Source organism: Anomalospiza imberbis, chromosome 4 (genome assembly GCF_031753505.1).
Source record: "Anomalospiza imberbis isolate Cuckoo-Finch-1a 21T00152 chromosome 4, ASM3175350v1, whole genome shotgun sequence".
Lineage (NCBI taxonomy): Eukaryota > Metazoa > Chordata > Aves > Passeriformes > Viduidae > Anomalospiza > Anomalospiza imberbis.
The window spans coordinates 65,407,494-65,419,790 of NC_089684.1; the positions used below are offsets into that span (position 1 = coordinate 65,407,494).

The 12,297-nt window shown below is 35.3% G+C and overlaps 1 protein-coding gene across 3 annotated transcripts in view; it reads left to right on the plus strand.

Annotated features, from left to right (window-relative positions):
* The window catches only part of KLHL5 (kelch like family member 5), a 50,336-nt gene that overhangs the window by 20,086 nt on the left and 17,953 nt on the right, over positions 1-12,297 (plus strand). For 2 of the 3 annotated variants that reach the window (XM_068188878.1, XM_068188876.1), the window contains 3 exons: positions 364-546; positions 6,493-6,629; positions 7,418-7,614. In XM_068188878.1, coding sequence (XP_068044979.1) covers positions 404-546; positions 6,493-6,629; positions 7,418-7,614 — 477 coding nt within the window. In that variant the 5' untranslated portion in view covers positions 364-403. Of the gene's footprint in view, positions 1-359; positions 547-6,492; positions 6,630-7,417; positions 7,615-12,297 lie in introns of all 3 variants that reach the window. The other variant, XM_068188877.1, reaches the window with a different exon arrangement.

The following is a 12,297-nucleotide window of genomic DNA, read 5'->3' on the forward strand; positions in this document are numbered from 1 at the left end:
CATAAGTGGTAGGGAGGGGTTTGGTTCCTTATTGCCATCCTTCCATTACTTTTTCACTTTGCAGGGCCTTGGAGGATGTTCTTCCTTAACCATCTGACAGCCCTACAGATAAAACTGCTGGGCTGATCTCTGTGTGTCACTTAGTTGAAGAGTTCAGCATTAAATGATCGTATTTTTTCCACAAAGATCTAGATTAGGTTTAGAGGGAGAAAGAAAATATGAAGAAAAATAAAATAGCATGGAGTGTATATTAAAACAAAACATGCATATAAATTTTTAAATTACATATGATTTTTATCCTTTGTAGATAAAATTTCACCTGAATATTGTGTGAACTAAGATTTCTGTTATTGTCTTCGGCAGAACCTCCAACAGTAGTCACACCTTATCATCTTGTCAGACAATGGAGCCCTGTACCTCAGATGAATTTTTTCAGGCTCTCAACCATGCTGAACAAACTTTTAAAAAGATGGAGAATTATCTTAGACACAATCAGCTGTGTGATGTGGTGTTAGTTGCTGGTGATCGTAGGATTCCAGCTCACAGGTAAGTTTATTATTATTTGAAATAACTTCATAACTTCGTAATTATTTACAAATGCTCCTTCAAAGTGTTAAAAAAAAGTCAGAACATCCTAAACAACTCAGACTATTTTAAACATGTATATGGTTTTTAACATTTATTTGGAAACTAAAAGTTAATTTTTCTGTTGTATGCAATACAGAATAAAAATATTCAGGTTCTTTTTGTTTCCAAGCATACTTATGATATTTGCATAATATCATAAGTACATACATACATGTACTTCCCCTAGAAATCCCAAGTACAATCCCAGAATATTATAAGTTGTAGTGGTTTCTTTACCATAGAACAATGTAAATTTTTTCTTACATTTAATTATGTTTTAATTTTTTCTTTGTACTAGCAATTATGCTATTGGAGTCACAATTAACAATAATGATGGTCTTCTGTTCACATAAAGGTTTTTTGCTCCCGTAGTAAGAAGAGTCTTTTGACAGGAGACTTCTGAACACTGCTGGTATTAGATGTCTAAATTAGTTCAAATATTACCCTCTCTGTCATCTGTGTAATCAACACGGTGAACCATGCTGAACAAACTTATGTATGAACAAACATATGTATGCCACTTAAAATCTAGGAAAATACCAAAGATTGCAAAACACAGGCATGTGTAACTGAAGCACATTACAGTATTCAATGCACAGAATTTGTAATTTGAATAGGAACGTAGGTATAATAAGCTGTGGTTTCCTGAGCTGAGGTCTCAGCAGAAATGGCATCCTAAAGCATTCTTGTTTTCCATTGCTGATTCCTGCTCGCACAGTGAAACTGCAGCTCAATGCTGTAATAGTAATAAAAAGATGGGAAGAAGTTGCTGGTTTGGAGTTGGTACTTTCCTTAAAAAGTCAGATTTGTGCTTTTATTCGGATATTATCCACACTGTTGTGCTGACTCAGCTGAGGGAATGACAGCATGGGGATGGGAACTGACTTGAGAATCAGGGAGGTTTTTAAACCATAGCTTGCTGTTGTTCTTGGAGAGTTCATTTTATGAAATGCTCAAATTAGTTACTAATCTGTGTTGTTTTGTCCCTGTGAAAAGAATGAATCAGATGGAAACAGGGAACACACACACCCCTAGTGGGCACATGCCCAAGTAATTTAGGGTCAAAAAACTTTGGAGTGGTGTAAACAGGAAAAAATAGTGATTATAATAAAGAAATCATTTTACTTCCTTATGGAGCCAAGGTAACCCCTTTGCAATATGTGTTTGGACAGTGGCTTATGTAATAGTTAAAAATGTGTAGAAAGGGTGCAGAGGACAGCTGTAAATGTCTTGTGAGGACTGGAAGATTCTATTTGCAATGAAATAAATGGATAGACAACACGCTTAAAAGTCCTTTAATGTGGTCCATGCTTGTTTCTCATTTATTCAGAGAACTGACTTCACTTCTCCAGTTTGTGCTACTGTATCTATTTCTGTAGTGCATGAGGCTTATGCTACTACTACCTGTTATTTGTTCTGGACTTCTTTTCTGAGGAGAAACATCTTGCTGTAGTTGGTATATTCTGTGTTAAATATGCGTGAAAGTTAAAGCCAAAGAAGCACACTTCGTGCTTGTAGCAGGAAGTGGGAGGTTTATGATTCTCTCTTGTTCACTTTATAATGTTGGAGCAACTTACAAAGAAGCTTTGCTTTTGCATAATAAGTTCTTTCTCTAACTATTTTGTTTTCACAGAAAAACAGCAATAACTGCAGTCTTCGTTTCAGTAGATCCAAAGTATCGCACTGAAAACTGATTTTTTTTCATAGTGGGAAAGATAAATATGGAAATCCTAAATTTCATTTAAGTTTTATAGAAATTCAATAAGATGACTGCCTTTATGTACTTGTAGTAGCCAGTGTTATAAGAAAAAACTTCTGTAGTATTTTTTGCTGCCTCCATACAAATTCTGACATTTTTGACTGCATTGGCATTGACTGCAGACTGGATCCATCAGTATTGACTGCAGGCTGGATCCATCAGTGCATTTCAGAAAACCAGCGATTATTTTGTCTTGAGACTTAATAAGCAACAGAATATATATTAAATATATCTTAGCTTAATGGCTTGGCATTCTGAGTAAGAAAATAGAAAGTTCGCTTACACTGGACATTTTTGTTTTCCTTTATTTTTTCATAAGAAAGATAAGAGTTTTTCATAGTATATGGTCACATAGGCTGGTAAGAAAGAACATTCTTCATTATTAATATTAATCACACTCATATATAGAGAGGAGTATTCAGATTTTCAGTTTTGAAGTTGGCATTTTTAATAATTCCTGTATTTTTTAAATTATCAGTTTCTACTTTTATTCAATGTTGTGAGGTGCGTGATGTATGTTTTTAGAGAAAAGAGACATGAGTTTGGTGTCTGCCTTGGTAATAAGCACAGGTAATATATTACTGTAAAATTCTGAGAGGTTTTCTATCTATTTAAAGAATTCAGGCTATGAGTCTACTACAAATAAAAGCATCACATATAGTCATGATTTTACTGAATATGGAATTCTCTATTGTTCCAAAATTGTTTATCTTCTTTTTCTGTGCTGAAATTATAGCTAAAATCGTATTTACAAGGTCAAGAAGCAAGTAGGAAAAAGGGACCATTCTCCACTAGGAAGAAATGTATTATATTCCCACTCCTTCAGCTTGCAATTCCATAAAGAAATTTTGGATACTTTGATATACTTCATTTAATTTTTCATAGCATGTTTATTTTGTGTCCACTGCAATTTCAGATGTCTGCCATTTATTATGTTTGTATTTATTACATTCAGCTAACTGCTATATCCATAATAAAAGCTTGTTTTGTTTGGTAATAACCCCCTGATTAGAACATTCATATAAGAAAAGGGAAATGTGTGTAAATTCCTCCCCAGAGGGCATTTAAAGCCTGCTCCACATCCTTTAATCAGCAGTCTGGGCAGAGCCATTGTCTGTCTTTCTGCTGACACTGAAAGATGGAAATGCAAAAGAGATGGAACTTAAGAAAAGAAGGCAAATGGAACCTTATGTACTCTAGGGTTTAGGAAGCTTGTTTGAAAGAGCCTGAACTCTTCACTATCACCTTACAACTTCAGTGAGTGCTGATAGTGAGTTTCCAAGGTCGGTTTTCAGCTGTTGCACTGCCACAAACAAGGAGCTGCCTAGGAAGAGTCCCTTTTATCTTCCAGATCTTAGGCAGTGTCACTTCATTCTGTCAGGTGAGAGGAGTTTGGAGATACTAAACCTGTAAATTGCCAGGTTTGGTAGCTGTCATCATTTTACTTAGTAATTGCTTTGGTGACCTAGAAAACTATCTAGATGATGCAGCTTGTGGCAGTTCCAACAAGTACGGGTTTTAAAGGGTGACACGTATTTTACTGGGTCTCAGTGGAAAACTCTTCAAAATCTATTAAGCCATCATGGTAGATCTTTCTAATTTTGGATCATTACAAACCACTGAAATTAAAGACATCAGTAGCCTTGGAACCTCCTGTAGGAGCACAAAAATGTACTAAAACACTCAGATTTTGTCAGTATTTAGTGACAAGTGAATATCAAATCACATGTGTATAGCAGTAATTGATTTTTATTGACTAGTGGGAAAAAGAAAAGGCCAGTTGGCTGAAAGTCTGCCTTGGTTTTCTTTTATCCTAGCTCAGTGTCACCTTGATGCATTGTCACGCTATATTTTAATCCCATTTCTTTCTCTGAAAGAACATTTTTTTTTTTGTAAATTAGTTGAATTAAGAGAAAAGTGTGAAATTTCAGGCTTTTCATTGTGAAATTATTGCAAAACTGCTCTCAGTGTAATTTGTGCTCGTTCAAATTACCTGTATTAAACTACTTGTGGACTTCACATCCTCTGTCAGCATATGCAAGTCACCCTTGGGAAAGCACTTACCACTGTGAACCACGTATAACTCCTCATGGATCTGCACACATTTGCAAAATTAGTAAATGGATTACATTTCTGTTAATTTCCTTTGGAGGACTCTTGTGTCTGGAAATTACAGGGAGAAATTTGCTGAAATCAAACTCTAATAGAAGGCATTGGGACCCTCGTGCTATTTTTTGGCATTTCTTAAGCAGTTGTTTCTAAAATATATACAGTCCAGTGTTCTAAATAATAGTGCAGCTACCTAGTCCAGTTGCACTGCTGGGGGGAGAAAAAAAAGAAAAAAACAACCCCCAAACTATGATATGACTGAGTATTAAGTTCTGTTTCCTGTTGCAGAAGACCTGGTTTTTTTCAAGCTCTGTTCTGTGTAGGAGTTCCAAGTCAGAACTGTCAGATGTGAATATGTTAAGTTGGTTGTTTTGCCTTTTTAAATTCTGAATTGGACCTGCAGAGATACTCGGGTTATTCAAACCACTTTCCCTTCCAGTGAGAACCCCTATTTTGTACATAGAAATCTGTTCTTGTAATCTCATTCTAGCATCAAAAGCAGTTGCAGAAATTCTCCCTTGATACTTACATGAATGTACTCTCTAATTTACTCCACTTCTATAGATCTCTGGGAGAAAGTATTTTCATTTAAATGCAGATTTCATTAAACCTGAGGTTAAAATGCCTAGAAGTGATACCCAGGCCATACCTTGGCAGAAAGTTCTAATTTTTCTTAGCTAGTCAGCTACAGATTAATTCTTATATTTCAATAACAGAATTTAATTTTTCTTTAAAAGAACAGAACTTTTTTTTTTGACAAAACTTCAGTCATACAAGATGTTAAAATAAAATTAATCTTTTTCCCATGCAATTGTAACTCTACTCTGTTGCCTCAGCAGCTAGAAAAAAAGATTACCCTTTTTTGTCTGCAAGCCTGTAAGCCTGACCAAATGGTCAATGATTAGAAAGTTCACAAGAAAAATATATTGTGAGATTAATTAGTCAAAATTTTATTTCTTTGCAGTTAATTAACTATGAGACTGCTCCTTGTATTTCATTACTTTCTTTACGTACCTGTAAATTCTCCCCTGAGCACTGGTGCTCACCTTTACATTTACTCACCTTTACATTTTACTCTGTTTTGTGGTTCCTGACCTCTGCCATTTTAACACACTAGTATAATGATTCAGCACAGCATAAACTGCCTGAGGTATTAGATTAATTGAATGTATGCATATGGACTGTTTAAAGTATTTGCAGTAGGCTGGGTTTGATCCAAGCCACAAGGCCATTCCTGGAGGTCTCTTATTCCTCCTGAGTAGTTATGGTAGGTTTTGTATTCCTGCCTCATATAATTTTCTCTTTCACCCTAGTCTCTGAACACATACTGAGACATTCTTGCACATTTTGAAGAGCGGCATTATTGTTAATAATGAGTGTTTTACTCTCAGTAATCCAAAGAAACGTTCGTTGTGCACTAACATATTTACTTACACAGTAGAACAGTCAGGACTGTTATAAAAGGCTAAATAGATACCCAGAAAAGAGATTACTCTGTATCATCTCCACATTTACTGTGACAAGTTTTGTCTTGGTGCACACATATACATAATTGAATGTATATGTGTGCACCAAGAGTAAAAGCATTTTAAAGCACTTTGAAAAGGACTGGTAAGTCATTCTTTCACATTTAAAAAAGTAACATAATATAAATGAAAATAAATTCAATTTTATTTTAATAATGTATATTTATACTTCATTTCCAATGTATGTGGATTTGGGGGTGTTTGTGTTGGCTATTAAAAGTCATTGAGCTTTGAAAGTGTAATTAGTGTACATCAGTAGCAAATGTAGGTTTAGTAGGTTAGTATCAGTACTTCGTTATTTATGGAGAGAAACTAGAGCATGGAGCACTTTGTCAATTTTTAAATGTTTTTCTCACTACAGTGTTTCTTCAAAGGGCAAGGTAATGAATCATAAATTAACAAACATCAGGTTGACTAAGGTTTTTTTCTTTTCTTCTGTTTCTCTCTTTTTCTGCTGCATGTGGTACTCAGATTGGTTCTCTCCTCTGTTTCGGACTACTTTGCAGCAATGTTCACTAATGATGTAAGGGAAGCAAGACAGGAAGAAATCAAGATGGAAGGTGTGGAGCCAAAGGCACTGTGGGCTCTGGTTCAATATGCATATACAGGTAATGGAAGTGAAAATGGGAATTTCATCTAATGAATTGTCCTCATGTGAGCATTGTATTCCATTACTAGATTTCAAATGCTCTTTACAAATGACTCACATTATTTAAATTCTTAAAGTAAATAATAATAAATCATAGACTATCCTGAGTTGGAAGCAACCTACAAGGATTCTCAAAGTCTAACTCCTGACCCTGCTCAGAGCACCCCAACAATCACACCATGTGTCCCAGAGTGTTTTCCAAATGCTTCCTGAACTCTTGTCAGGCTTGGTGCTGTGACTGCTTCCCTGGGGAGCCTTGTTCCAGTGCCCCACCACCCTCTGGGGGAAGAACCTTTTCCTACTGGAAAAGGAGCATTTTCCTAACCCCCTTCAGACCATTGCCTCGGGTCCTGTGACCAGTCAGCAAAGAGAAGAGATCAGTGCCTTCCCCTCCCCTTCCCTGGTGAGAAAGCTGTAGACAGCAATTAGGTCTCATTGCTGTTACCTGAGACAACCTGGTAGGATAAAGTTCCTCTGATAATACTACATTCAGTTAGTTAACAAATTATGTGATTCTATTAAATGTATCATGACTGACAAAAAAAGCAATCTCGTTAGGATTCCCTTTCCTTACATCATTATAAATCCTAATTTTGAAAACTATAAGTTATCTAATGCTGAGGGTGATGTTTACTAAGCCTTCTTTTCTGTCATATAATCTGTAAATAATTCTATTACCTTGGGGTTTTAGGGAATTTGTAAGATTATAAGAGCAAACTAATGTGATCTTCTTTTTGATGTTACTAGGTCGCCTTGAATTAAAAGAAGATAACATTGAGTGCCTGTTGTCTACAGCTTGCCTTCTTCAGCTCTCTCAGGTTGTAGAAGCATGCTGCAAATTCCTAATGAAGCAGCTTCACCCGTCCAATTGCCTTGGAATCCGATCTTTTGCTGATGCGCAGGGTTGCACTGACTTGCACAAGGTGGCTCACAATTACACTATGGTATGTTGTTACATTAAGTATCATCTGCTTTAAGTAAGGAAAATACAGAATGTTTTCCTAAATATAGTACTAATGTTTTTTCCCCCAGAAAGCCTTCATCGTTTTCAAACAAGAATGCTCGTATGTTCCCATGATGAAAAATGACAAAATAGCTGCAAAGTTGCTGGTTTAGAGTTGGAAGGAAATACACAAGCATAAATGCCCTGCAACAGAAATGGGATTGTGGAGTATGCATTTAATAAAATATTTCAAAAGCTTGTTCCTCTTTCTGACAATCAAAAACTACAGACTTCACAGTGCGCAAGCTGCCATCACCTATTCCAAAATTACACATTACTAAATGAAAGTGTTCCTTTTTTGTAATGAACTGCAGTAATCAGATTCTAAGACATACTTGGGGTATGAATGTGGGCATTCAGCAATATAGATTCAGCATTATCCTTAATAACTCAGCAATGGAATGTCAGGCATCAAAGAATTTAATCTTAGGCTAGATAATATGTGACTAAATACAAATTTGCCAATTATATTTTTGAGTTAACTTGTAGAAATTCAGACCTACCAGCTTAAGTAAACTTCATCTGCTTAACATCTGCTTCATCTGCCTTTTATTTTAATACAAAATGTTCTTTTTTTTTCTTCTCACAAGTGTATTTTAGTAAAGTTATCAGAAGAAGGCAGAAGAACTATCTCTGAAGCAAGTCAGTTCATCTGCTCTTTGCAGTTTTGTGAAGCATTTTGCTCACTTGTTGATGAAATGTTGCCTAAGTAAGCTCTTGGGATCTGAATGAGGGCATGGAGACACTGCATAAGAGATGTGGGAATGAAGATACTACTTAATTTGCTTGTGTGTCATGGCATTACCTTGCCATTAAGTTATTGGCTTAGATCCAAGAGTTGTAATTTATGTCTTGTAATTAGTATTAGAAATCCATGGCTTTTCCTCTTGCTGCCTTAGGTTTAGCTGGTTTAAAATAATTATTAAAAAAAATTACTTCTTCTTGGCTTAAATTAATTTAGTTTAGTATGTATAGCAGTTTAAGGTAGTCTTTTTTTCAAATACAAGACAATGTTCTTCTGCAGTGAATGGATCTCTCACATATTTAATATAATGGACACACAAATTTACTGAGGCAGATCAATAAATAATGTGCAGATTGTAACTATGTGTTTCTATTCTTGGTCTTCATTATTGCACAAACAAAAATAAGGAGATTGCAGTTAGGTAGAATTTGCAATGAAACAGTAAAATAAATGTGGCTTAAGCCTTTGAGGAGTAATAGAATTTAATGTTGAGTGAGACCAGTGATAGAAAAAATATGTGAAAAGAGAAACTCCCTCCTCTTATTTACTTGTTCTTTTTCAGAATAAGCATGTATTTTGGTCTGGGCTATTGTCATGTCCTTTATAAGTGAACTGCCAAGATCAGAATAGTAAGAATTATTAGACTAATGCATCCTTAAAGGGGAATGTTGGTATTCCAGTCTTAGTATTCTGACTGGCAATTCATGACTTAGGGAAAATATGGGCTGTGAGCTTTCTAAAAGCTGTTCTTTAGCTTTCCTTTTTTTCTTGCATAGCTTTCTAAAAGCTATTCTTTTGCAGCACCTATCTTTTGTTCAGACCAAAGGAAAATAGTTCTGTGCCTTTTGGCTGTTGTTTACTTTGGTGGCAAAATTGTTGCTTTTAAGGCTTTGATGTGAATGAAATTCAAATTAGGTGGATTTTAAAAAGCCATTTTCAAAACTAATTAGTTGTGCTAGATGAATTGTTCCCAAGGCCTCTTTTAATGTTGTTTAGTTCCAACAAAGACATTAAATTGAATTTTAGTAATAATGAGTAATAGAGAAGAAGCTGCTTTATTTTGAAATGAATGTTGCTATGGAAACTGCATAGAAATGTCTAGTCCAACTGAATCTTCAATTAAAATAAATCCCCAAGTAATATCATTTGTTTAAAAGCTGTTTGCAAAAAGAAAATGTTCAACACTAGTAAGTGCTAGGTACTTGATGCTCTTTCCATTAAGAAGTATTAGAATGTAAGGGTTAAGTACACCTGTAGTAGCTGGCAAAATTCTCTTTGTTAAAAGAGGGAATTATTTTTATAGTGCATTGGGCTGCATAGAACAGTGTGGGATTATACTGAGTACAGTTTATAGTTCCAATTCTTTTAAAATACTTGTAGTATAAGGTACTGAATAGTATAAAATACTTAAATTTTAATTTGCACATTATTTTCTATGAGTTTTTCTTTGACAGAAAAAAAAACCTGATTGCCATTTAATATTTTTACAAGTAAAACAACTTCTCTTTTTTAAAGATTTTTATGACACATGTAATAAGTTTGTAATCATCTTACCTGCTTCATTAAAATACCTTTTTACATGAAGTTTGAAATTCAGGTGAAATGAGCATTTGTTTAAAATGGAGGATGAATCAGTGGGTTATCCCATTAGGTCTGCCTTTGTTAATAGGATTCTTCTGTCTGAGTAAAGTACATTAGTCATTGGAAAGCATCAGTGAAAAAAAAAAAAAAAGAAGGATTTGAATGTTGCATTTCTTCATATTGCAGATGTATATTATGATAAAGGGACTGAAGTGTTGCATTACTTTATTGCTTACTGTGTTGACAGTTGATAAGTTGTTTTGACAGAAGGGAACAGTTTATCAAAGCTGGTTGATTACTGGCATTGCAAACTTAAGCTTAAAAAATCCTCAATATACATGAAGTGAAACATGAAATGAACTGAAGCGATTAGTAGTGGATTTAATGCTGTATAAAGAGCAACTCTGAATTTTACACATCACAGTTGTAAAATAGAGTTGATAGCATCATGAAATGTATCTGAGCAAAGATATCTTTTGAGCAAAGGTTATCCTGTTCTGCTGTGGTTTATATATAGTATTTGGGGCATACAGTTATAAATTTAGGAATTTTATTACACTGGCCAGTATTGTATCTCTTTGCTTTAATGAATTTGAACGGCATTTTTGCACAAAATGCCTTCTGTGCATTTTTATTGCTGTCTTCAAAGTCAGAACAAACACCCCTTTTTGACATCTTGTTTGTTTGAAGCAGTTGATAGTGTACCTTGAATGAAAACCAATAGATCCTTTTCCACAAAAAAGGAAACAAAAGGGAAGTTAATACTTTGAGAGGAGGAAAAGCTAGCCTGTGTTATTTCCAGAACATGAAATATCTGTGGTGACTAGTGAGATGTTCTTCAGGCTTCTTCAGTAGCCAGATTTTAACTTTCTGATTTTCAACTAAAAAAGAGCAGACGTTCAAAACTTTGTGTGATGGTGCCTGAGTTAGTCCCTGTGTAATCATTGTTGATCACCTATGCATGCTTAAAGCAGAGTGAAAACTCATTTTGATTTTCATCAGAAGTCTTCAGAAAGTACATGAGCAGTGATAGTATTACAAGATTCAGATAAAGTTAGTTTTGGAATTTGTGTGATTTCTGAGCAAGCCAATGGATGTATAAAAAGAAAAACTGAAAAGAACAGAACAATAGATTGGGTCCAAGCACAGAAACCTAGATAGTTTTGCAGAAGAAAAGGTGTGGCACACTTAGACTTGCTTTCTCCTGTAATGCAGTAGTTGGGTAACAAAAATCGTTGATTTATGATTTGGAAGAAAGAATTAAAGAGGTATAATTTGTCCTTTTTTTCTTGCAACAGTCAGGACAAGTTTTTCTTTTGTTAGTAGGGAGCATGAAGAGAGGAGAAATGTAAATGCTTTCTGTCCATAAAGGGCCAGAACCATAGTTTGTGATAGTGCCTAAAACAAGGATTTTACATTCTTGCACCTGAAATTGCAGTCCAAAATATCCTGCTCAGTAATCATCTGACTTGGAAAATACTCATTCACTTTCTTTTCACCTGTGAAAGCCCAAGATATTTTTGTCTTTCAAGTTCCCTCAGTCCTGCCTAGCACAATACATCAGTGTTGCCTTGTCAAGAGTGAATAGGTTTCTGCGTGCTGCTCAGCCTGTTTTGGAATCCAGAAACAGTGCAGTGAGGAGTCAAGCTACAATAGCTGGACTCTAAACAAGCCCTGCACACAGTGCAAGTATTAGATTGGTTGATTGTTTAACACATCAAATCTGAGTAAAAGTAAAGAAGGTGGTATCTGACAGCTGTTTGACTATTAATAGTTTACTGGGAAGTCAGCTCAGTTCTTAGTGAATTCATACTTAGTTGACCAGTGGACTGAAGTAGACAGCAGACAAAATAACATTTCCTGATTGCTCTCAGTCAGATCCTGTGAGTCTGATGCTCTCCAAGGTTTTCATCCTTCTGACACAGTGTGCATGGAGACTAACCACCTCACTGCATCCCACTGTAGGGATTAAGTATCACTTAGAAATACACATCATGACATTTTTTATGTGCTTCTAAATATTTTTTTGTTCTGTACCAAGTCCAAGGCAGATCTGTGGTTAAGAGTATCAGTATTAATCACTCTGCAGTTGCTGAAGAATGAATTTGAGGTTATGATGTGAATGAGCAGTACTCAGCATTGAGCATGAGGACTGCATGTCCCTGTCTTGCTTAATACATAAGCCTCAGACTACTTATTTGATAAAGTTTCCAAGTTCTTTGAGGAGCTAATTTTGGGGTTGGGAAATTCTATTTACTTTCAGGACCAGAAAGCAAGGGATTGAAACTGCAGACAGTT